At 32.4% G+C, this 25,619-nt stretch overlaps 2 protein-coding genes and 1 long non-coding RNA gene across 4 annotated transcripts; 1 reads left to right on the top strand and 2 right to left on the bottom strand.

The window, feature by feature from the left end:
- Nucleotides 1-1,441: 1,441 nt before the first annotated feature.
- LOC140056579 (roundabout homolog 2-like) lies at nt 1,442-11,424 on the bottom strand. Of its 2 annotated transcripts, none has more exons than XM_072102003.1 (9): nt 11,248-11,424; nt 10,606-10,678; nt 9,607-9,951; nt 5,266-5,520; nt 4,796-5,059; nt 3,933-3,986; nt 3,337-3,443; nt 2,973-3,017; nt 1,442-2,571 (listed from the first exon to the last, which is right to left on the bottom strand). In XM_072102003.1, exons 2-9 carry the CDS (start codon nt 10,652-10,654, stop codon nt 2,437-2,439), a joined length of 1,254 nt encoding a protein of 417 aa, XP_071958104.1. In that variant the 5' UTR covers nt 10,655-10,678; nt 11,248-11,424; the 3' UTR covers nt 1,442-2,436. The 2 variants fall into 2 exon arrangements, with proteins under 2 accessions (XP_071958104.1, XP_071958105.1); XM_072102004.1 differs by having other exon boundaries at nt 1,442-2,422; nt 2,988-3,017.
- LOC140056580 (uncharacterized) lies at nt 6,332-9,296 on the bottom strand. The gene is made up of 4 exons (XR_011846779.1): nt 9,137-9,296; nt 8,294-8,402; nt 7,022-7,117; nt 6,332-6,464 (listed from the first exon to the last, which is right to left on the bottom strand). It is a non-coding gene; the product is annotated as an uncharacterized lncRNA (long non-coding RNA).
- Nucleotides 11,425-13,452: 2,028 nt separating the features above from the next.
- Nucleotides 13,453-23,811, top strand: LOC140056660 (myelin-associated glycoprotein-like). The gene is made up of 7 exons (XM_072102111.1): nt 13,453-13,526; nt 13,956-14,021; nt 14,175-14,525; nt 14,835-15,086; nt 15,314-15,562; nt 20,522-20,593; nt 21,606-23,811. Exons 2-7 carry the CDS (start codon nt 13,979-13,981, stop codon nt 21,752-21,754), a joined length of 1,116 nt encoding a protein of 371 aa, XP_071958212.1. The 5' UTR covers nt 13,453-13,526; nt 13,956-13,978; the 3' UTR covers nt 21,755-23,811.
- The last annotated feature ends 1,808 nt before the right edge of the window (nt 23,812-25,619 follow it).

Genomic DNA, 25,619 nt, shown 5'->3' with positions numbered 1-25,619 from the left:
GCAAGCGTTTACTTAAGGCACACGTATAGTCCTTTACTCAATAGAAAAGTGACATGCAGTACTAACATTGATGGTAGAGGTAAATAATCATTTATTATATTAATGTATAATACAGGATATGGTCATTTTAATTAATGATATCATTTTTTTTAATGGTTGAACGTAGATCTTCATTGTTTGATCATAAGGTTATTAAACCGCTTCTACTGTTCGCATATTTTCCATTTCTGTTTTAGTCTCTACACCCCACTATGTCGGTCGGTTGGTAAACACTAACTTGAGCACGCGACTGCAACCATGTATATGGCCTTTTTAACTTTCTATCCTTCTATTTTGTGGCTTTTTAGAACAGTTTATGAGCACAGAAGGTGTTACTACCCGTCACATCGTTGTCAATTTAAACGGCAAACCAATCGTTAATCTTGGTAATGCGTGACAATTAGTCTCGTCCCAGTTAATGAGTCAAACTCGAGTCAGAGTCCTAGGTACGTAAACAAATACAGTAGGCCTGATCTTTTGTTATGCTAGGCTTATATGTAATACCAGATTACATTTATTTATATATATATATATATATATATATATATATATATATATATATATATATATATATATATATATATATATAAAAAAATCAAGATCAAATAAGTTAAATTTAAATAAGTTTGATTTATATATATATATATATATATATATTTGCACTGATGAAGGGCTAGTGTTTCCCGAAAGCTCTTCTAATTTGTCTGCCTGTTTTACTTTATCGTTTTTATTTAGCTTTTAGCTTTTTTTTATTTTGTATCTCATTGAGATCCAACCACTGATACCAACAGCATTGTCATTATTTTCAGTAACTTGCCTTTGGATTTATATATAATTATTTATTTATTATAAATATTATTTATATTATTATTAACTGTTTCCTCGACCCATAACCCACTCGTCTGCTTTTTATGGCATATTGCAATATATACATGAGTTCCCGCGTGACGTCAGGGTCCATTACAAATAGGCCTACACATAATACTTCTAGTATACTGGTTTATGTTAACTAAAAACTAAGTATGAGCATTTAAATGAAGCAATGGTTCATTTCACATAAACAGAATATTTAGATTACAAGGAAGTAAAAGTCTCATTATCGTCCTTAGTATACCGTCTAGTAATACCTAAGTCGATACTTAGTCAAATGTTGTTATTTCCGCTATGGTGCAATAATACACCGTACAATGTTTCCGCTTATATGTCTATGTTCGTGCACTTTTCTATGTAAATAACAATATTGGTATAATAGAGGCTTTTAGCTTACCAAAATATATTTATCTTACTTAAGATAAATATATTTAACCTACTGCATGAATGATCCTTTGTAGAATTTACACAAAGAAAAAAAAGAAGAAAGTGAATTGTAAAAGTACGAAACAAGACAATTAATATTACCGATATTTTAATTCAGAATATAACTCAATTAAGAGTTTAAAGTATATCATTAACTAATAAGGCTATTTCGATATAAAAGAATCCTATCATTTTTAGAACAAGTTGCAAATAACGTCATCACAGCTTTAGTACCATTTAAATAATTACAATTAATCATTACTGTAATAATAACAACCAAATGTTGTATACATATGTGTATGAATTTACACAAGCAGCATTAGATTGAACTAAATTAAAATTTCACTTAACTTTAAGTAAATCAAAATGTATACCCTAACTAAACCTAAACTAATTGGCAAAGCAGTAATTATAACCATGACGTAATATGACACAATTCGTACGGTACACTTTAAGTAATGTTACAATAAAAGATGATGATAAACACAATGACCGTTAATTGGCAAAGCAGTAATTATAACCATGACGTAATATGACACAATTCGTACGGTACACTTTAAGTAATGTTACAATAAAAGATGATGATAAACACAATGACCGTTAATTGGCAAAGCAGTAATTATAACCATGACGTAATATGACACAATTCGTACGGTACACTTTAAGTAATGTTACAGTAAAAGATGATGATAAACACAATGACCGTTAATTGGCAAAGCAGTAATTATAACCATGACGTAATATGACACAATTCGTACGGTACACTTTAAGTAATGTTACAATAAAAGATGATGATAAACACAATGACCGTTAGGACCATTAGTGTGCTATAATAATTACAAACAAATTAATTAAACACCAATTGTAGTTAACTACTATTAATTAAATAATGTAATTTCTATTAATAAGATTATTAATTATTAGAATCTATTGCATTAACGTGTGTGTGTGTGTCCATAATAAATTGCTTGTATGTATTTTGGCGGAATGCAATGATTCCACTCGATCACATCAAAGAAAACATAACAATGCTTATATAGATGTACAATAAATATTCTTGTTTAAGCGTTAATAAAGCTTACATTTTATGTATTCGATTGTTCATATTTTCGCTTTCTTTTTCTTATTTCCAGCCTTAACATTAACATAAGCCGATTCTTGTTCGTTAGGCCTGCATTGTAAATCTTGATAGGTTTGATTTTGCTGGCTAGGGTCTACTACATAATCCATGTAAGTCTGTAAATAAGAAAATAATTGTTAACTTAAATCAGAAACCATTTTTTCTTGTGGCAAATAAAGGAATTGTACTAAACTCTTAATACAATAAATTGGAATTGTAAACGTAGACTTACATTTAATCGGAATCAAATTAGACCCGGTCTATTTAAGTTTGAATTTTCCATTTTGCCGTTAATGAGAAAAAATAATTTTCTTTCCAATGGTTCTACCAATTAAATCTTTTAATAATACAATTATTTGGTCCAGAGAGTTTAACAGTACGTTTAGTCGGGAGTCAAATTAGACTAAATCACTCATTTTAATTTAGTTTATTCTTTAAACAATGAGTGTGATATATCATGTTATTTGAATCGTTTTGTCTGTCATCTTTAGATTGTATTTCACAGATCAATACTTACATCTTCTTTCCTTTTGTCTGCGTTTTGTTTCTTTGACATCGACTTCTAAATGGAAATAATTAGGGGACTATGTTATTACTGTAGTCATCCTCTATGCCTTTCATTTTTCTATTTATTTCAATATATTTTAAAGGAAAATGATGCAAATCATAGAATACGTTTTCCCTCGAAAAGAAATTGTGTTCATCGAAAACCAACAATAACCATCATGTCATCATGTAAATTATTTCAAAAGATTTGACTAGAAATCATTACCATTATATTACTTTGTATCACATGAGAGTCTTCGATTATTGTCACAAGTTTGCATGTTTTGTAGCATTATAAAAATACTAAAGTAAAGTTTTCATAACAATTAACAAACCTTCCTTATCTTTTTGTGAATAATTTGTCCAATATACAATCCTACGATACCAATAAAGATGCCAAAAAAGAGTATTCCAATGGTCAGACCAATACTGTTGCATGACTCTAAAAGTGATACATACATCTCACTAATTTATTTTAGCATATATCAATTCGGTCATTTGTTAATTCAATATCAAATGTAGTAGTAAAATACAAAAAAAAATAGTATAGAACATTTGTTATATTTAAATTAATTTCAAAGTAGGCCTACAGTTTATCGAAATCTGGTACAATATTGTGAAATTGGTCGTTGTAAGCACATTGCCATTTGTATGATAAAACTCATGTAAGTATGTTATATAGGCCTAATTAAAATAAAACTCGTAATCGTGACATGTTTCGAGAATACATTTCTCATCATCAGAACTGTAATCAACGCCTAGAGTACTAGAACATATCGGGAACAGGGTCCTTCAGACTAAAAAAGTTTGACATTTTAAATGATTTGAATACTAATTTAATAATAAGGAAATAAATTCCTTCGGGTTTTGATTTTAACAAGAAAGGTTGGTATCATACATGAATTCAATTGAAATAATTAACGAAGCTTACCTGTAATTAGTATTGTGGTATTTGTTGAAACCGTTGATCTAATGCTGCTTGTAACTGAAAAATACAGCCAAAACAAGCAAATGTACATTATCTAAACGGATAAGTGAAGAAGACATACTCAGAGAATCAGTGGCAATTGATTTAACAATGCTTACCGGTATTGTGATTTTTGTATTCCTTAAAAACCTAATTATTCTTTTTAATAGTTTTGGGGGTTTTTTTTCATGGCAATAAATCATAGAAAAATAAATTGTTATTCTGTATTTTAAGACATGAATTAATATGGACATAATGTATTATTCAATATTAAATAATGAACTCATTATAAAAGTAGTGAAAAATAAATAATTAAATATTAGATAATTAAAAGATAATCTTGATCAATGTCATTAATCATTAATTAATTAATTAAAACTTTTCAGATTCCTGAATAACTGCTTTTGTATAGTTATTACAGTACGGTATAAATTAGCACAATCATTAGATCGACGGATAATGATTCTATAATAGTACTATTATGTTTTCAACCCAAATGTGGGCAACAAATCGTGACAATCACATGCTTAACAATTTATTTATAATTATGTTTTAGAAAAATCACAAGTTAATCACTATTATGTACCTGCAATAACAAGTCCATCAATCAGATTTCATTACTCATATCATGCTTTATTACTATTGTAAAAAAATTACGTTTCAGGAAATTAATTAAGATTATATTATAGATATGTATTCTATAAAATAGTATGGTATCACAACTTAGAGAGTTATAGTACAAAATCATAATTACAGTTCAGAGTTATATCCAGTAGATAATAAATCGAACATATTCCTCAAAGTTTTAATTTCACTTAAATTCTTACCAGATATTGTAAGTTTAGCTGAATCCGTTGTTGTTCCAATGATGTTCATAATTGTCACATTAACCAAATAAACAGTGCCATCAACTTCTAATTCCGATACTTTCAATGTAAATGTTGGTCCATTCTTGACTACATCTTCATTTCCAGGAAGATCAGTAGTCCATAGATAAGTGACATCAGAAGGATTAGCTGTTACAGTAGATGTTATTGTAAAAGTCTCACCAGGAGAAACAATCTGATCATTTAAATTAACCTCAGGCTTATCTAAAATAGAAAAAAAAAAAAAGTTGTTGATTTTATATACTTAATTTTTTATACCTAAATGTAGGTAAATTATTGTTGGAAAAGTATAAAACCTATATTTTGTCCGGCCATGATTACATCCCGGAACATCCCAAATGCAAACATTAATGAATCTCCAACTAAATGAATATTATTCCAAAAACATGAAATTATCATTGTATACGTACATAGTACATCTAGGTTTCTATTGTCACTTTTCTGTTTGTTACCAACACCATTATCCGCCTCGCACTCATAACGTCCATCATCAGTACGACTTACTGATGGAATTGTAAATGTACACGAACCAATGTGTGGTAGTACGTCATCATCTTTTATAAAGTTGCACATAGCTTCTGGACTAGAATCCACAACACAGGTCATGACGACTTTATCTCCTTCAGTTACAAGTGTCGTAAAGATAATTACAGGTTTATCTAAATCTATAACATTTAAGAAATAATCTATATTATTGTTGTTGTCGTCGTCGTCTGCTTTTTCTTCTTCGTCTTCTTCGTTTTCCAGGGGTAGGAAAGAATCCAGATGAATTTCAGTGGAGTATAAACGTGTTGTCTCTCTTAATGTAAAAGAGTGAGAAACCACTCAAACTAGAGTGAACTTCCACTCTTTCAAAGAGTTAACTGAGGGACAACTCGTTTTGGAGTGAAAAAAAGAGTGGTCACCAAATCACTCTAAAGTGAGTGAAACCAACTCTAAAAAGAGTGAACATTTTCATCACTCTTTAAACAAGAGTGGAAATAATACACTCATAAAAGAGTGAAAGTGACCCACTCTTTCAAAAAGAGTGAAAATAATCAACTCATAAAAGAGTGAAAGGAAACCACTCTTTTTTAGGAGTGGTATTTTTAGCATATTCTTGTTCTACTTGTATCTTCTGTCTGCAAGGCTGCTTCTGAGATCCCAAACTTGGTAGTAGCCTTAAAAACATGCATTTAAAACACAATTGTGCACAACCAAATAAATGAAACCGACATTGAGCTATATTAATTTGTTTATTTTGAAAAGCAAATCTCTTCTCTATACATAATGCATAATTAAGAGGTAATTTAATTCATCAAAAACATTTCATCACAGTTACTCATCATCGCGAATAAGATGGGAATATAACTCCCTAACAGTTGGTTTGATGTTTGTTGTAATTTCGTATAAGAGACCTTCAAAGAAATTGAAAAAGGTCACAAGCGGACTGGCAAATGGACATTAAATATAATTATAATGAATTTTAAAAATTGCGCTACTACCAGGAATGCATCAACAATAATAAAAAAAACTCTGTAGGTTCTTTAACATCACCCAATGCAAGGATAAATGGCTGTGCATAAGTCTGGTCTTTTCCTGATGCAAAGCTGTCAACATCTGTCCCAGCCTGAAAAATATAAAAATACAGTATAAAAAGCTGAAAAATATAAATTTATCACAAATCCTCCGTACTTTAGTCTATTATTTATCACATAATAAACACTACAATTTTGTATCTTTAATCACCTTGTCAATATACTGATCAACAATGCACGCTTGTTTTTGATCAGATGGTTTAAATTTCAATTTGGTATACTGCACATTACAAGTTTACAAAATGTGTGAGCTAAAGGCATTTCCCAGTTGCCTTCCTTCTTTTCTTATTTAACTTCCACATTTCCACGTATGCAGAAAATAAATCGTTTTTAACCAGGTTTGATCTCCAGATACAAAATTATGCTGCTGTGAAAAGGGTATTTTATACAACAGTAATCTTGTGAGAAGTAAAGGAGAAGATGAAATTTTATTGGGGCTCATTTAATGTATAATCACATACTGTGTTTCAATTTTGAGATATAATATTTGCATATACTAAGAGTATTTTACAAAGAATGAAACACAAATTTTGTATAGATCTATTGCAATTTAATGATGGAATTATAAAAACGTTTAACAAGTACTCACTGGCTTGTGTTGTAAAATGTAATGAAAAGCATCGTAGACTTTGCTTTTCCCACCTCTTGATATTGATGGTAATTGTTCTGAACACATCCAGATCATCTGCAAAAACAGTAAATGCACTTAAAGTTACAGTAATTGCTTGTTTCTGTTTTTAGCATTTTGTAAACCATCTTTTTATTTAAAATTTACTAAGGTTATTGTATATTTTTACTCGGGGTACCCGAGTCTAGTACTTACTCATTTTCTCCTCCACCATCTGGACACTATTGAGTAAAAAGTGCGATTTTTAAAGTACTACTCCTCCCTTATTAGTTGTAGTATTGAGCTGGGATTTGGCATGAACATACTACAGGGACATGTCCTCAAAGCTATAGAGCCGGATTTTTAATTTTTTGTTAATTAATTTGTTTAATTAAGAATCCACAATGTGTGACACACACCACAGAGTTATGTAGTTATATGGTTATATGCGGCTTCTTGGCGTAGTGGTTATCACGTTTGCTCAATACGCAGAAGGTACCTGGTTCGAGCCCGGGCTAAACCTTTTTTTTTAAACTTTATGGTGAAAAGTACTGTATACGCAATATGATAATTATACACAGTATATCTTATTATTATTTTTTAAAATACTTATTTTGTGTAATCGGTAATTATCACTTTTACACATGTTTATTTTGCTTTGTGCTTATTACCATTTATTTGTAATTTAAATGGATTAAAAAACTTTCTGTAACCCACAATTTCAATGTAAGAGGTTTCGTAGTGTAGTGGTTGTCAAGTCTGCTTAACACGCAGAAGGTCCCGGTTCGAGCCCTGGCGAAACCTATTTTTCTTTAACTTTCTAACTGTATACGTCTGTATACAGCTTCTTTCGCTGTACCCCGAGTATTGCACATTCGTGCTTGTTTTAATCAATCAATACACTTTACAATGTAATGTTTTATATCGATGTATAAACAGGGAAGAGTGTATTCCCTGACGCAAAAACTTTGTTGTTACGCAATTAACAACAATTATCATCGTTGGTACAGTTCCTGCTGCTTACTTGGGCTCGAATTCAACCCCAGCCATCAGCGCAAGCTCGGTGGTCTAGAGGCCTGATGATCTGGAGGCTGTGGATTTCCACCCAAGAACTTGCATATTTTTTCGCAATTGTTTTCAAATGTATTGAATATTCGGTACACATTACGTCAGAGTTGGGAAAAACATCTTCCTATTAGTGTAAATAAGTTATTAAATAAAACAGGTAAGAATTAACACTCTTTATAAACTTACTGAGTTTTGATTTATGCATCTGCACAAACTTGGGATGGTAATATGGCTTCCATTTGATTAACATTTTGAATCCGCATCCTGAATACATCAGTTCAAATTCCAAGTTAATCTGAAACATTGAAAATATTACTACTGTAGGGGCCTAGGCTAATCAACCTAAAATTTTCTGAAATTTATTTTGTTAAATATTTATTTTATATCCTATGAGAAATGATTCACAGAATCAAAGTAAAGTTGAATGAGTAAATTAGTACAATTTTACTCATAAATTTCTCAGAATATAGGCCTAGTATCCTAGCTACCTAGCCTAGGCCTAGCTAGGCATAGGCCTAGGCCTAGGCCTACTAGAATAGGCTAGGTCTACAACAGGCTCCTAGGAGGGCCTGGGCCTAGTAAATAATAAGGCCGCAGCAGAGGGCCATCCGGCCTAGGCCTATGCGCATTGTTCGTTACGGCCACAAAAAAAACCGTTTTATTTTAATAATAAGTGAAATTTGTAAATATCATGTGTGTAGCCTAGCCGGGTCTATAATAATTAATAAAGAGTGGTTGAATAAAGTGAAAACAATAAAGACAGGTCAACTCGTCGTACCGTACCCATGCCAAAACAATTTGGGTATGGGTCCGCCTATAGGCTAGATACGAGTTAGCATATGGTGGGGACGAGTTGGTTTGGGTACGCGTTGCCAGCACCCTTCCTACTAGGCCTAGCTAGGCTAGCTAGTAGTAGTAGGCTAGGCGTTAGCACACCAGGATTCACACGCAAATAAAACATATTACAAAACAATATAATCATTTCTACAATACACGGTAACAAAAGCTACATTTTAAATGTAAATTTACCATTAAATATCCTGATTAAATGTTGATCTTGTTCACCAAATATCTGGTGTAAAAATTCCTCCATCTCGTTGGAATGCGGCGGCGGGAGAAAGAGAGAGAAACAGTCAATCGGCCGGCCTGGGCGCGGGCGAAGACGATGAAAAGTTATGAAATGCTTGCATTTGATTGGCTGACTCGATCAAAAGTTTTCACTCCCGGAGTCAAGTGGTGGGTGTTTACAGTTCGAGCGGGAATACATGCACACTCGTTGAAGGAGTGGTACGTTTTATGCTTAATAATTATGGCAGTCGCTCAAATTGGAGTGGATTAACACTCATTCAAGAGTGAACATCATTTCACTCTAAATTTGGAGTGGAAATATCACTCGTTTACATTAAGAGAGTATCCTTTTACTTTTCAAACCACCCCAGTTTGTAATTTAGTTATGTTACAGTATGCATACACATGTACTAATAAAACGATTTACTTACAGTGAACAGTCAGGGTGCATATATCATTATCATCTGCAGGAATATCTCCAACTAAAGTGACACTACATTCATATGTGCCACTGTCACTTCTGAGAGTGTTATCAATTACAAGAGTGATGTCATTTTCAACACTAAATCTGTCACTGTATCCAGGTTCTATTACACCAAATCCACCCTGATAAGTTGCTATTGTATCCGTTACACCATTGGTAACATTACTCCATCTAACAGTAGGATCAGCTCCACTGCTAGCTGGTACAATGTTACATGTTATTCTTGCTTCAGATCCTTCAGCTACATCTACGTCATCAACAGTCACTGTTACTGCGGAACATTTTCGTAAGGCTGAATTGTGTTAAACAAAAATGTAATGGTTCAACTATTAATGTTTTTTTTACTTTAAGAATGTGATATGGTCCACAAGAAAATGTTTTTATTTATGTATTTGTTTTATTTCAAAACCTAAACCAACAGCAACATTAATTTACCAATATAATAACAATAATATTAGGAGGGATAACATGCAAATACAGAACGGATACAAAATACAATTTTTTATAGGCCTATAATAAACATTAAGTAAGGTAGTATTTGACTATTATAATAAACTGAAAACTTATTTAATTAATATGAAAAATATCAAGATAAAATCAAATAAAAGAGAATTTACTTAATTAATATACATATTCACCCTCCCAAAAGGAATATGATGTGTGGGTTTGGTTTTTAATTTACTGATAAATAAAGACGATATAAAATTCCAATAAAATTTACTATGTACAGAATTATAAAGATCTACGTAGTTTTAGGTGATAATTAAACATTTAGCTGAATTAATTGACTCAGTTTGGTTATAAAAGCATAAAGCATGAAATGGTGATGGAATCTTTGTGTCGTTCTTATAGCATTGTTGATTAGAATTATGTTTTAAACTACCAGATAATACATTGAGTAGGCTAGTAGTACGAAATAAAATGGAACCTATTCAATTATACTTACAGCTTAAAAGAAAGATATGCAAATAAATATCCTGCCTTGATAGCATCATCACAAAATTATATTACTCATGTACCTTTGTTAAATGGAAAAATGTAAAGTTTATGATGTTTAGATAACTTAATACAAATCATTTTGAATTAAAATACATATTTCTAACCATATTTCAACAATAATAATACAGGTTGTATTTATCCTGTAAGTGGCCCCAGAGACAGTAGCCCAAAAATTCCCGTCGGGTCCTACAAGATTTAATCACACGAAAAGCTACACAATTCCTTTTACCTTGTAACTATTACCCTTTTGTAAAATATAGAGGCCAAAATGGGGTGTAAATGGCCCACGTTTCACCACTGACTGTTTGTTAATTTTGCTATTTCACGCATCCATATTATTCTAAGGAGCTTGTCAACATGACCATAATAGTGTAAGATTTCAAACTAAATATTTTGAAAATGGGGATACTGGAGTTTGAGATATTATTATACATTTCCAAAACTGTACTGGAAAGGTTATAAGTATGAACCGAGGTTTAGGGTTATGTTCAGGTGATTAATGGAGTATTAAATTGACAAGTATATTGACGTGGGACGAGTTTGGTGTACTCGCTCTGGAAGATATTCACTAGTAATGTATCTAACATACCTTATTTTTTTGTGATCCGTCTAGTAATTAGTATATGTCGTAAACCAGGCTCAACTCCTGTCCCAACTCATAGCTTTTTCATTGCCGTAATACAAATCTAAATTAGGCCCTATCGATATATGGCGATGAACCATACTTTTCGACCACACAGAATTGTTTTCGTTCGTTTATTATAAAAATACGTTCTTATCGATTATGAGTCCATCCCTATCAAGGAAATACCTTATTTTAATCTAAAATGCATGCTACTGTTATATCAGAGGCAAATACCAATTGCTCAAGTATTTGTTTTAATACGTTTAATACGTTCAATACTTTATAAATAATAATAGCTTACAACACTAGAAGAAGAGAAGAAAATAGATAAAGAAAATTCCATACATATAATTTGTCGGAATTGCATTGAAAGGTTTGCAGAATGTAGAATTTTTGTCTAAAGTGACATCGAATAGAGAGGACGCTGTAATTATATTTGTGAATGTGTTGTGAAATGATTTTTAGTTATTGTTTAGTTTCCGCTAAATTAATGCGAAAGGTAATTGATTGACGTAGAAAATATCATCATCGGTGGGTGGAGGGGAGTTTAAATGGAATAGTGGAGATGCGCTCTATTTAAATGTGATGAGCTATGACGAAAGGGACAAATATCCTATATTTCATATTTGAGTGGCCATACGAAGACGTGAAATGCTTAGTCATATTGATGCATGATCCGAATTTTTGAAATTCGTCATCAAAAGCGAATTTTACGTGATTTTAAGTCGAAATGGTTTAAAATTTGGTAAAATAACTAGAAAGGGCTGGAAAACATAATTCACATTGTTAATAAAATTTATTTATTCTGAAAACTTTCTTTGGAACAGATTTTTTCATCAGAAAGTTAGAGCATGATATAAATCACACTTTTGCTAAGTTTCGATTTAAAATGTTATTTCGTTTTCGACCTATGTTAAATAAGCGAAATTCATAACATCGCGCGTAAGTCACGTTGCGCAATTGTAAACGTCGTGAAATGTTACCTGCACAACTTCAAAAATAAGCATGGTCACCTAAAAATGCAGGTATATGTTTATTGTGTAATTGTAATGAACAAGAAACTGTTATTATTATTTCGTATTTGAACGCAAACGACTTAAGTACGTAAGACCACCAACACTCATGAAAATCAAGAAGAACTGAACAACAATAATCTATCCATATTTTGTGAATTGTTTGCTACTGGCTCTCTATATGTTAAATACCACTTATTCCTCGATGATCTTGAAATCCATAATGAATTAAAAATTACGCCAATTCTATAACCCATGATAATATGAATTAGCAAGTCATATTTTCGCCAAACATTGTAAAAATATTTCTAACCATGGCATTGAACACATGAAATGATATATTTTAATAGAATTCCTTCTCTAACTTAATTTTGTATATTTCCTAGTTTTTCTCTCCAGTTTTCTTTAATATTTTGTTTTTTACAAAGTCTTATATTTGAAGATCTCAACTTTTCAGTTGTTTGTTATGACCAAGCATGCTTTGAAAATATTTTATTATTTGTTTTTATGTCTAATTTTACATTTTTATTTACTGTATGTTTGTTGCACATCTCATTGAGACTATGCCTCTGATATAAAAGAGATACAATCAGGTTCAGTTCAGTTCATGTCGGACTTTAGGAAATACATGCACATTTTATTTTGTGCATGCTTAAAAAAAGTAACAGTGCCCTCTATTTTATGTGTCAATATTTGACAACAGAAGTTCGTCCGCACTTTATCGTCTATACGGGGCGCCGTTCGGGACATTACTAATTTTGTTGACATAATACAATTATGGATTGATAAATGGATGGAAACGTAGATGAACTCCATGTCTTTAATAACCACGGCCCTCTATAGAACGCTGCGAATCAACTGAAAACAAAACGTACCATGTAGAAAGTATATGCGCAGTCTGTTTGTTCTGTTTTATACCCCGCCACGAACAATAAACATGCTACTTTAAAATGTTATATTCCTTATCTTATTTAGTCTTTAAAAAAATACTGACAAACATATTATTTTTATTTTTACGAATAGCAAGTATTTCATATTATATGGTATCCGAGGTCATTATTTATATTCAGGGATCCAAAATTAGCAATGTCCTGAACGGCGCCCCGTAAGCACAAGCAAGCTGGCGATAGATTTCTGAGAGGGTGCTCAATTATTAATGATTCAAAATAGTTATAAATAAAAACTTAACAATATTTAAGGTCTATGTTTGCAGGATGTTGTAAACAAACCGTGAGTATATGTTGGATGAAGTATTGTTGTTGAAACAATTTTTATTATTTTAGGGGCGGATACGAAACTTCCTATATTGGTATAATTATATCAGCAGGGAGTTTAGAAATCCCTGATTTGTATAGGCTAATGTATTTTTATTTTATTTATTTTCTGAAGATCAACGTATTCAAGGATAAAAACACAGAATAACAACTTATTTCTACTGTGGGCCCTTTAATCAATATTAATTGAATATAATTGATGCATTGATATGGACGAATCAACCATTCAGAAAGAATCATAACAAAGATCAATCTTCAAAAAGTGCTTTATACACTCTGAAAAAGTGCTCGACAAAACAGAAATATAAACCTGGTCCCCTTCAGTTTATTATAAATAATCATTTATTGTAATAGATGCCAATTGACTTAAATTTATCTGTTACAGGGTCGACAACATTAAAGTCAAATATGACATTAAAAGATATTTTCTATATCATCATTGGTATCACAGGTAAGGTTTACTGTACCTATATTAGTCTTTAATTCAAGTTAGTTTTGGCAATACAGTACCTAACAATTTGAGAGTAGATATAATAATTGAAATATAATTTTTCTGTCTTAAATATGATGCAAAGTATGACGTTATTCATGGTTTTTAATATAGTTTGGTTAGACATAATATGTGTTGCAGTAACAGTGACAGTTGATGACGTAGATGCAGCTGAAGGATCTGAAGCAAGAATAACATGTAACATTGTACCAGCTAGCAGTGGAGCTGTTCCTACTGTTAGATGGAGTAATGTTACCAATGGTGTAACGGATACAATAGCAATTTATCAGAATGGATTTGGTGTAATAGAACCTGGATACAGTGACAAATTTAGTGTTGAAAATGACATCACTCTTGTAATTACCAACACTCTCAGAAGTGACAGTGGCACATACCAATGTGATGTCACTTTAGTTGGAGACATTCCATCAGCTGATGATGATATATGCACACTAACTGTTCACTGTAAGTAAATCATTTTGTTTTTACGTCATGTGTATGAGTATACTGTAACATTACCACTAAAAATATTATAAAAAGAGAGAGATTTTTAAAGATAAAACTAAGATTAAGAATTAACTAAATTAACTGGTGTGAGTGCCTGGTTTTACAAAGTGAATGCACTCAAAATCATCTGGATTTATTCAAAATTGTATGAAGTTATTTTATTATGTTGATAAAATATTAAACAACATTGCTTGTGCTACTAATTTCTAAAATTGTTACGACGACAACGACGACAACAATAATATAGATTATTCTTAAATGTTATAGATTTAGATAAACCTGTAATTAACTTTACGACACCTGTAACTGAAGGAGATGGAGTTTTCATGACATGTGTTGTGGATTCTAGTACAGAAGCTATGTTCAACTTTATAAAAGATGATGACGTACCACACAATGGTTCGTGTTTGTTTACAATTCCATCAGTAAGTCGTACTGATGATGGAAGTTATGAGTGCGAGGCGGATAATGGTGCTGGTAACAAACAGAAAAGTGATTCTAGAAACCTAGAGGTACAATGTAAGTATACAATGATAATTTTATGTTTTTGGAATAATATTCATGTAATTGGATTCATTAATGTTTGCATTTGGGTTTTACACAAAAATAGTTTAAGTAACGTTCCGGGATGTAATCATGGCCGGACAAAATAATAAGGTTTTATACTTTTCCAACAATAATTTACCTACATTTAGGTACAAATTAATTATATATAAATAATCAACAACTTTTATTTTCTATTTTAGATACGCCTGAATTTAAATTAAATGATCTTATTGTTTCTCCTGGTGAGACTTATACAATAACATCTGTAACTGTATCAACTAATCCTCCTGACGTCAATTATCTGTGGTCTACTGATCTTCCTGGAAATGAAGATGCTGTCAACAATGGATCAACATTTACACTGAAAGTATCGGAATCTGGCACTGTTAATGTGACAGTTACTAACATCATTGGATCAACAACGTATTCAGCTAAAATTAAAATACATGGTAAGATTTTGATTTGCCACAACATCCATAGGAAATATTTTAGATTAATCATCTGCTGGGTTGAACTGTGAATCATTTCATTGTTAGCATGATCTAAATGGTATCTACTAATGATGATTTACATTGTAGGTTCATGCCAGCGAGTCGCTAACGATTAGGGATCCAATTTGTTGACACAAATATCCTTTTGCCAAATTGGAATGTATTTTGCTTACGCAGGATGGCAAAAGGACCTATAATATAGTTTTTATATCATTTTTATTTCATCCAATGTTATGACAATTATGTAAAGCGCTGATATTCATGAGTTTACCGTAGAAATGTACGCTATTTGAGTGTTAATTTTAAATAGTGGACACCTCCATAACTATGGACTCTAAATAGTGCAGTGAATCAGTCACGTGATTACAGAATACCTGATTGTTAATTATTGTATTGTGACCAATTAAGACGTGATTGAGGCACGTTTTAAACCCCCATGCTTAATGGAATTTAACCATTTATGTTAGATCTAACAATTAGTGTGTCTCCACACACTAGTTTCCAGGCAATATTTTTACATGGAAAATTCTACACCAGCATGATTCTCTCCATTGTTAAGGAATGTCCACACCATAAGAGACCAGACTAGTGTGAGGTCAAAACTGATTATGGCCTACATTTTGTGCATAGTAGCAATTTATTTTAATGATTTAATTGCATATGGACAAAATATATATAACTCAGTTTTGTCATTTGAAAATATAATATTTATAGTAATAGTATAGGCATAAAATAAGTTTTATTTTGATAATTTTATCATTTGTTTTAAGCTAACAGTATACCGATTGACAAAAACTTTCTTTTAATACCGGTAGTGAAAAAAAATTGTATGCTTAATAATCACTATATATTTTGAATTGTCTGTATCAGGGGCAGTCGCAGGACTATTTTAATAGGGTTGCCCAGTAATCAAGGGTCGTTGATAGTATGTTTTGTTAAGCGAATTTTGCTGAATGACACCGAAAATAGTACTCTAGTCCGCTAGCAAACAGCAATACGATCGAATGCAAATTAATAACAAAAGTTAGAAAAAAAATGAAACGTCTTCTATAAATATTGAGCAAAACGTTAATTTGCAGAAAAAAGCAAAAAAAGTTCGGAATATCTGTAAATAGGGATAGGGTAGGCCTACTATATGGAAATAAAAAACTAAACAAAATTATGATTTGGTCTTACATTTATGGAAAACTCCCGGTAAAACGCAGAAAAATACATGTATATGAAATTAAGGCCGTCTTGCTCCTACTGTGATTTAACCATTAGAAAGTAAATTTATATTTAGTATATTAATGTAGGCCCTAACCCTTTAGAGTGTAAAATATGTTACCATTTTTCTAAAAAAAGCATAAGGGTGTAAAATCCAAGATTTGGCCGTCAATATGCAAAATGTCCAATAAATGTAACATATAGGACAAATTAACACCCCATTATGAATAATATTTTAAGTTAAAATTAAGGCTTATGGGTTTTCTGCTATATAAACATTCAAAAGTAGTAATCTGCCATTTTAAACTTCAAAATGGACCAATTTAAAAAAGAAATGTTACATTTCTTATTAAAACGTGTGTACCTTAAATAACATTGATTGAAATCACATAAAATGAGGCCTATGACAACAACAACAGCAAATTTGAATTTCAAAATGGCTGCCATTTTTTTTAATGGATTAAATTTATTTTTAAAAAGTATGTGACATAGTGTGACTATCAGGAAGCCTACAGTACAGTATATTTCTTCATATCAAAACATTTCATAAACTTCTTCAGTTGAATGACAACTGACTTCCAGAACTAATTGTATCCATCGTACTACAACAGAACCGATCTGCGATCTCAACAACTTGTTTAGAAACAAAGCAAAAGCACTGCAATACCTCATTTCATATGTTTTATATATTGAGTTTACTACCATCTAACCATTTATAATAATATTAATTGTGTACTGATCTGATGTTAAGTCCTAGTTGTATTGTTTCATCTATTGAAATGTATTGCTCTTTAGGAATTACAGTATGCTTCTGATGATATCTTTGTCATATACCAGAAGAAGTAAAAAGTTAAAAGTAAAAAGTGCACATGAATAACGCTAAACTCTTACACATATGTCCGGTCGGACTACGTATGTGACAAAGAATCGCTAAAATAGGAGTCCTCTTTCACTTTTATAAGTTTGTCACCTGTTTTCACCGTCATGTATTTGAATGTCTTCCTTTTCATTGGATCCCATATAAACAGTTAGCCAATTCTTCAATGCCTCAAACATTTTCTGTACAATGTCATCATGCTTTATTATATCCTTTATTACCTTTTCATTCATTATTTCTTTGCAAGAATATAAAGTTCATTACAATCATTACTGAATTGAATGGATCTCATAGTCAAGTAACACCTACAAATGCAACATTCCATTCCTTATTATTCGGGATGCCTTTCCTTGTGTCATCTCTCTTTAATTGTTGACTTTCAAACACATCAACTAGATTTGTCAGCTCTGATGAAATCATTAATTTGTGTAATTGTGTTACTCCAATGACACCACACCCAATGACCTTTACGATCTTCTTGTTCAATTCCGTGACAGATCCAGCAAGTCCCTTTGTCACACATAATTTCCTCTTATAAACTCTGTCCAATATCTGGAATGTGCTGTGGTCTGCATTGTTGAAAGATAAATCAGAAGTAACCGGGCGTAGTTCAGGTGGTCATAAAAGCCTGTGTACTTTGTATGTGCCACAACAGATTTCGTTGTCCCTGTGGCTCAGACATAAAAGGGATATAGTTTAACTTTTATTGACAGCATTTTAATTTCGTTGACTCAGCTCTTTATTCAAGTTCATAATGATAAGTGTCTTTCCAACAAAACGATACGTCACTTGTAATCTCTTTCTCATCATTTCAATCATTTTTTTTCTAGAAAGGATGCCAGAGATAGAAAGCAGAGTTAGTATATGGGCTTCTGTGACGTCCTGTAGAGATTTTTTCCATTTAAGATATTTGTGTCGCTTTTGTAGGAAATACAAGTTCAGCTTCAACCAAATCTTAATTCCACTGGCCTCAACACTATATTCCCAATAATGCATGTCCAAAAGACATACAGCTCACCGGGTCGAAATAAATCATCTCTGTCCACCTCCTACTCATCTTGGTCAAGAGTCATCACTGGGAATTATTTTGCCTTTCTCTGAGTTGTTATACCACGACCCTGTGCACTCATCAAACCAGTGTATAATGTTCCATCTTAGGGGGTACCTCAAATGAAATTTGTACAGACTATAGAAGATGAGATGTGGGAGTTAATGCTGCTCATGGAGCTTGTGAATGAGCTGTATCTTTATTTCCTTCAAGCTTCTGACAAAAAAGTGGTCATCAGATTGAAAACATACCAACCATAGGTCTACTGGTGACCATGGCCCTGATGGTTCAAACATGCAAGTACCTAGACATGACTTTAGCTTTGAACTTAAGAACTGCTTATGTAGATAAATATAATAGGGAATTTCTTGGAAGTTAGTTATAAAATCATCCAGTTTTTGTAACTTTCTCAAAAACGTTGTGCCCAGAAGGTAGATAATTTCAATTCAACATTTATTTATTTTTATTTATTTATTTTTAATCGCGTGGAAGCGACTCTATAGTTCACTATGTCGGTCGGTCGGTCTGTCTGTCTGTCTGTCGGTCTGTCTGTCGGTCTGTCTGTCTGTCTGTCTGTCGGTCCGGTATCACTATGCGTTTTATCGCTTTATGACCTTATCTTGATATCAGTTTAATCTAGCTAAGTCAATTTTTCACAGAATATTCCTTATGGCCAGGAATCGATGTGGTTATGTTTTCACGGTGCGCAATAAAAAATTACGCGGTCTACGCACGATTTAACGAAATCACGTTTGTAATCATATCTTCACAACCATGAATCACAATTAAATAAAATTTGGTACTCATAAATTTCAGGGCATAAATCATCATATGGCAATACAATTACGTGCATAGCGCATGTAGCGCATGCGTACGCGCGCTTAACATTTTCAAAATTTATTTTCGATGAAATAAGAGTACATTTCAGGCAATTTTAAGCGTTTACAAAATTGCCATGAGTGCGCATATTTTTGCGCGCGCACTGCGCGTTAAATGTTATTGCGCACTCTTTTTGCCCGATTTCTGTTTTCTTGACTTACTTTTCAACTCGAAATTATGTTATACGAGCACGTCGAAAGTGACAGGCTACGCACGTGTAAATTTTAAAAAAATAAATGTTTTTAAACATTTCAACATTTTTAAACATGTTCAGTAATTTCGGTCAGTATAGTTCACTATGTCGGTCGGTCCGTCTGTCTGTCGGTCTGTCGGTTATTCTGTCGGTCCGGTATCACTATGCATTGTAGCACGCGACTTAATGGCTGTTGGCCTTGTTTTATATTGTATCACTACATTTTCAAACTTTGCATTTGCAAGCTTGTTGCCAAGTTGTTGCCAACATCTACATTCTTACATACTTGATAGCCGTACTGGCCAGGGTGAAGTCACAGTAGTAGTACCAACACTCCAACAGAAGTTAAAACAAGAACAACAATCATTGCAGCTTTTAATTTTCAACCAAACATGCATCAGTGCATCTGATTCCAAAATTCATTATAACTTATCACAATTATTACAATGATGATTATAATAAACGAAGTAACTTGCATCAGGGAGCTATACCCACAACCTCCAAACACTAAATTGTTCTTGAAATAACTTTTTTTCTAATTGCATGTTTCCTAATAAATAATCATAGAGATAATATCGCCAATATGCTTCAAACTATCTGGACCTCTTGAATGTATTTTACACCCATACTTAGGATTTTGGACAGCGTAGACCGGACAGGGGTTGGGCTAAGTGGATTCGTTGATAATCAGTGATAATTATTTTTTTATTACAGAGACTACACCAATATGGACAATTAGTGTAGTGATTGTTGTAGTTTTGGTTTTTCTCATCAGCATTTGTGTATGTAAGTGAAAAAGAATGTATATATGATTCTAATCCCGCCAGAGACATTTTTTCATACAACTTACAAAATACGGAACTTTTGCCGAGGAGCTATGCTCGACGTGGTTATGAGATCATGTTCCAAATATGAGCACTGTTTCAATAATTAGACAGTGTTTATATTATTTATATGTATATATAATTCCTAAGGCAAATAACTAAAAATAGTAAAAATGCTGTGGGTATCAGTTGCTGGATCTCAATTGAGAAACAAAATAAAATAAGCAAAAAGGTAAATCAAAACGATAAAGTAAAACATCCAGAAAAATTAGCAAAGATTTCGGACAACATATACATTATGTATAACACTAGGTTGCCTCCATTACGGGCTATTTTTTAGAAACATATGCCCCATTCTACTAGTCCACAGAACGTCTCGGGACTGTTTTTCCGGAACCACCCATTATTACATTCCGTAGACCTCTCAACGTTTTTGATATTATAGGTAGATCTAAATTTAAGAGTTAAACAAATTGACTCTCACAAAGGACAGCATTTGGGCAGTCACCTTTGCGGCAAATCTTGCAAACTTGTTTATTTGTCGAGTCTACTGGATATTTTAAGAGTAACCAAACTGGCCGCATTTTTAATATTTGTGGTAAACAGTACGTCGAGGAAACAAAAAACAGTCTCTGTATAAGAATGACACAACACAGATCAGCTATCAAACATTAAACCTTGATCAACCTGTAGCCGAACATTTTAATTCAGCTGGTCACTCGATTGCAAATTTTAGAGTTATTGCAATAGACCACGATGTCTAATGGAGCGACAAAACTCTCAAATGATTACTACTCCATTGAGACCCTGTCACTGATACCCACAGCATTGTCATTTGTTCAGTAATTTTGGATTTCAAAATTCTGTTATACTACAGTGTATGTATTGCTTCCAATGAACACTGATTTTAATCTATATACGGAAACGTACTCCTACATCATATATTTCAATCATTTCATTTTGATTGTTTTTAGTGAAACGATACTGTTGGTCTACCTTACCAAGTTCGGGTACAAGTTCAAGTCCAAATTCAAGTAATCTTTATTATGTTTTCAACAACTGGTATAAAATAAACAATTTGTTGCTGGTTATGAGACAAAGAAAAGATACCAATAAAAAATAAATAAAAAGCAATTGGGCAACATCTTACAATATAAAAACACATACAAACGACATAGAGAAAATAGAAACTTTAACATATCAAGAAGAAAAACCGGACAACCATCAGATTGTTTAAACAAAATAAAGATAAAAATAATCTATGTATAAGTTGGATCAATTATTTTTATATTCTGTTAAATAAATTAATCTTAACTAGTAATACCAATCAGAGCTTATAAACTGAAAAAAAAATTAAAAATAGTACTCCTTATATTTTTAGTCGCGTGGACGCGACTCTATAGTTCACTTTGTCGGTCGGTTGGTCTGTCGGTCTGTCGGTCCGGTATCACTATGCGTTTTATCGCTTTCTGACCTTATCTTAATATCAGTTTTATCTAGCTAGGTCAATTTTTCACAGTATATTCCTTATGGCCAGGAATCAATGTGGTTATGTTTTCACGGTGCGCAATAAAAAATTACGCGGTCTACGCACGATTTAACGAAATCACGTTTGTAATCATATCTTCACAACCATGAATCACAATTAAATAAAATTTAGTACTCATAAATTTCAGGGCATAAATCATCATATGGCAATACAATTACGTGCGTAGCGCATGTAACGCATGCGTACGCGTGCTTAAAATTTTCAAAATTTATTTTCGATGAAATAAGAGTACGTTTCAGGCAATTTTAAGCGTTTACAAAATTGCCATGAGTGCGCATATTTTTGCGCGCGCACTGCGCGTTAAATGTTATTGCGCACTCTTTTTGCCCGATTTCTGTTTTCTTGACTTACTTTTCAACTCGAAATTACGTTATACGAGCACGTCAAAAGTGACAGGCTACGCACGTGTAAATTAAAAAAATATAAATGTTTTTAAACATTTCAACATTTTTAAACATGTTCAGTAATTTCGGTCAGTATAGTTCACTATGTCGGTCGGTCGGTCTGTCTGTCGGTCTGTCGGTCTGTCTGTCTGTCGGTCTGTCTGTCGGTCTGAATGTCGGTCCGATATCACTATGCATTGTAGCACGCGACTTAATGGCTGTTGGCCTTGTTTAACTTATGGTTTTATAAGTATTGAAATAAACTATTATATTTGAATAAGTAATGATAATATAACGATTTCTTCTGCAAACTGCTTTCAGCCAAGTATATGGGAATATTTTAATAAATACTACTTATTTTGCATAACTATCATTGATAACAAGTGAAATTTTACCATCATGTAATAATAGTAGGTCTACTGTAATACTGAAACGCGGCTATTTCCATGGTACAATCATCGATTAATGAATAGAAGGATATGCATCAGTTCATAGATGGTCTAACAGAGTAAATATAATATATAGTTTTTACTAATCAGTAGATTCTTTAAAAAGGTATACAAATTGCATTCAGTGTCAACTGTGTAGAATGACTGACTGAATACCATTGTCAAGAACATCACGTTACTGTGTACATAATTAAATAAATATTGAAAGTTAAAAACACATTCAAAGTTACAGTATCACATTATTCATACAACAGTGAGATATACTGCAGTAAACATTACCTCGTCTACACACATAGTTATTGGAGTATTAATTTTTTACTAATTCAAAATTCACGTAAATGTGCGATATTGTGTACGCGGTTATTGGGTTAAAATACAGTTATTTTTTATAATAAACGGATTATATTGTATATCATTGTGTTGTTTTGCAGTATTATTCGTTGTTTGTATATGATTGTGTATTTTCGAACTGAATTTATCATAGGCCTGCATCTATATGCTGAATTAATCATGCGATAACAAATAAAACTTCCTTATACCATGTACAGTACATCTAAAATAAATGTATAGGTCCATGCTTATACCAAGGGGGAAATAAAATGAATATTGTTCGATCAATTTATCTGGTCCTCCGAAATGTTTAGTTCATCCCTACAAGGAAGTATAACATTGTTTGCAGTGTATTGTGTAACACTCACTGTACTGTAAACACAACAATATCAAACTATATATAATCATAAAACCAACAAGGAACTGATTGTATTTTGTAGCTACAATCAGGAAACCCTGGTGCTCTTTTGTCTATTATGTGTGAAGCTCAAGTTGTTAAACACAAATAATACAATAGCAAATTACTAAATAGAAGTACTGTGTTTTTAATTTCACGACATAAAGTTTGTATTTTTTCTTTCCCCTTTACACACTGTTATTTTTCTTCTTTTAAAAACAATTTATAGTCATAGTTTTTCGTTGCCCTTCTGTTGAACTATTTCAACTAATTTCCTTCTCTGTGTATCAAAAACACATTAAAAGTCTCAAAGATTCTCAACTTTTATCATTTTCTTCTATTATCCGGTGTATGGTATAGCATATATATCTTGTTGTATAGTACCCTCTTTAAAAATATCTATGGGAAAAGTTAATACAGTTTGATTATGAGAAAGTATGTTGGCATACCAGATAATTAAATAATATACATAAATGATAAATTATTATGAACTATTTAGTTTCATTTATTCATAATTGGTGTATTGTTTCTTTTATTCGTGTCAGTTCGTATTACGGTATGTACATCATTTGCATACAGGTGACAATAGACCCTTGTGTTTTATTTGTCTCGTCGTTTGCTTACGGTTTGTTTAGCGAAGGATGTGGTATATGGGTTCTGAAGCACAGGTAAGCGTTTCAAGTAGCTTTTTTACAGTGTGTTTATTAAAATTACACTTTTACATTATACATTGTTAGCTTGAGTGCAAGTATATTACTTATTGGACACTATTTCTAAATGAAAATTTCTAAGCTAATCTTGTTTCGTCGTTATGTATTGTAGAATGGCTATGGCTAGAAATGATGTTCAAGAGAAGTGCGTTGTCGTGCGGTACTCACTGGTAGTTTGAGGTAAGATTTTATAATATTGTTCAGACTCTTATGCTATAATGTCGATAATGCAGAGAATGTATTTGCATTATTGATGCTGTCGTCAGTAATTAAATGTACAGTAATACCTTCGTGTCGTATCATAGAATGATAAACCTTCCTCTTATCTTCTAAAGACACGTCACTGTTAGTCTCTTCTTCCCTTTTCTTTAAAAAAAATACTATTTTGATAGATTTAATATACGTTTATACAAATGTATTGATTTGTGGTGAATGGAACATTCCAAATTATTTGGTTTAACCATGGACCTATATACCTCCATGGTTTAACACAGGTAGGTAAATTTATGGCCCCTTGGAGAATAAACATAAATAGTATTGTAATGCTATACAATGCTGTAAATAGGTATTTAACCACTTTTGATCGCCATTTGAATCGCAAATTTCTTATTGTGAGTGTTGGTACTGTTAGACCCCATTTACACTTACGTTTGGGTCCAGGGCCGGTCCTGGGCCGGTTGCAAATATTAATCTTTTAGGCCGGCCCCAGAGCGTTTACACTAGCGACGCAGATTACTGGTCGTAAATAATTTTATCGGAAGTACCATTGCATGCTGGGATACGAAGTACAGTTTGTTTACATTTTTTCTCTCTCGATCGTCAATTCAATTACTCTCCGCGCGAACCGACCGTTTTATATTTAGCCTATTGTTGTTTTTTTGTCCCATTAAAAACAAAATGAACCCCACTGTTTTATATATAATATGGCTGTATTTTATGTATATGCGAAACAAGCGGAGGAATACTTTATTGAAAGAAGATGTCTGAAAATAAATTTAACTATATAAATGATGAAGAAAACAAATTGTCGCCCGAAAAGGAGGAAGGTATGTACTGAAAATGTCGGATCGTCATAACAACAACCTCATAAAAAGGTCAAACGTTGTTCACGGTTCACTGCGTAAACCGGCCCAAACGTAAAAGCCGCTCCTGAACCTACCTGGAGAGGTG

This window comes from Antedon mediterranea, chromosome 8 (genome assembly GCF_964355755.1).
Source record: "Antedon mediterranea chromosome 8, ecAntMedi1.1, whole genome shotgun sequence".
Taxonomy (NCBI): Eukaryota; Metazoa; Echinodermata; class Crinoidea; order Comatulida; family Antedonidae; genus Antedon; species Antedon mediterranea.
This window is presented reverse-complemented; position numbering and strand designations above follow the sequence as displayed.

What these genes read in the sequence shown, in the direction of transcription:
- LOC140056579 (XM_072102003.1), bottom strand. Translation starts at nt 10,654, where the DNA reads ATGATGCTATCAAGGCAGGATATTTATTTGCATATCTTTCTTTTAAGC. An exon ending in ATGCACCCTGACTGTTCACT is followed by an intron (nt 5,521 to 9,606) that starts GTAAGTAAATCG and finishes TAAATGTTATAG; the next exon opens with ATTTAGATAAACCTGTAATT. An exon ending in TTCACAAAAAGATAAGGAAG is followed by an intron (nt 3,018 to 3,336) that starts GTTTGTTAATTG and finishes ATTTCCATTTAG; the next exon opens with AAGTCGATGTCAAAGAAACA.
- LOC140056660 (XM_072102111.1), top strand. Translation starts at nt 13,979, where the DNA reads ATGACATTAAAAGATATTTTCTATATCATCATTGGTATCACAG. An exon ending in TAGAAACCTAGAGGTACAAT is followed by an intron (nt 15,087 to 15,313) that starts GTAAGTATACAA and finishes TTTCTATTTTAG; the next exon opens with ATACGCCTGAATTTAAATTA. An exon ending in AGCTAAAATTAAAATACATG is followed by an intron (nt 15,563 to 20,521) that starts GTAAGATTTTGA and finishes TTTTTATTACAG; the next exon opens with AGACTACACCAATATGGACA.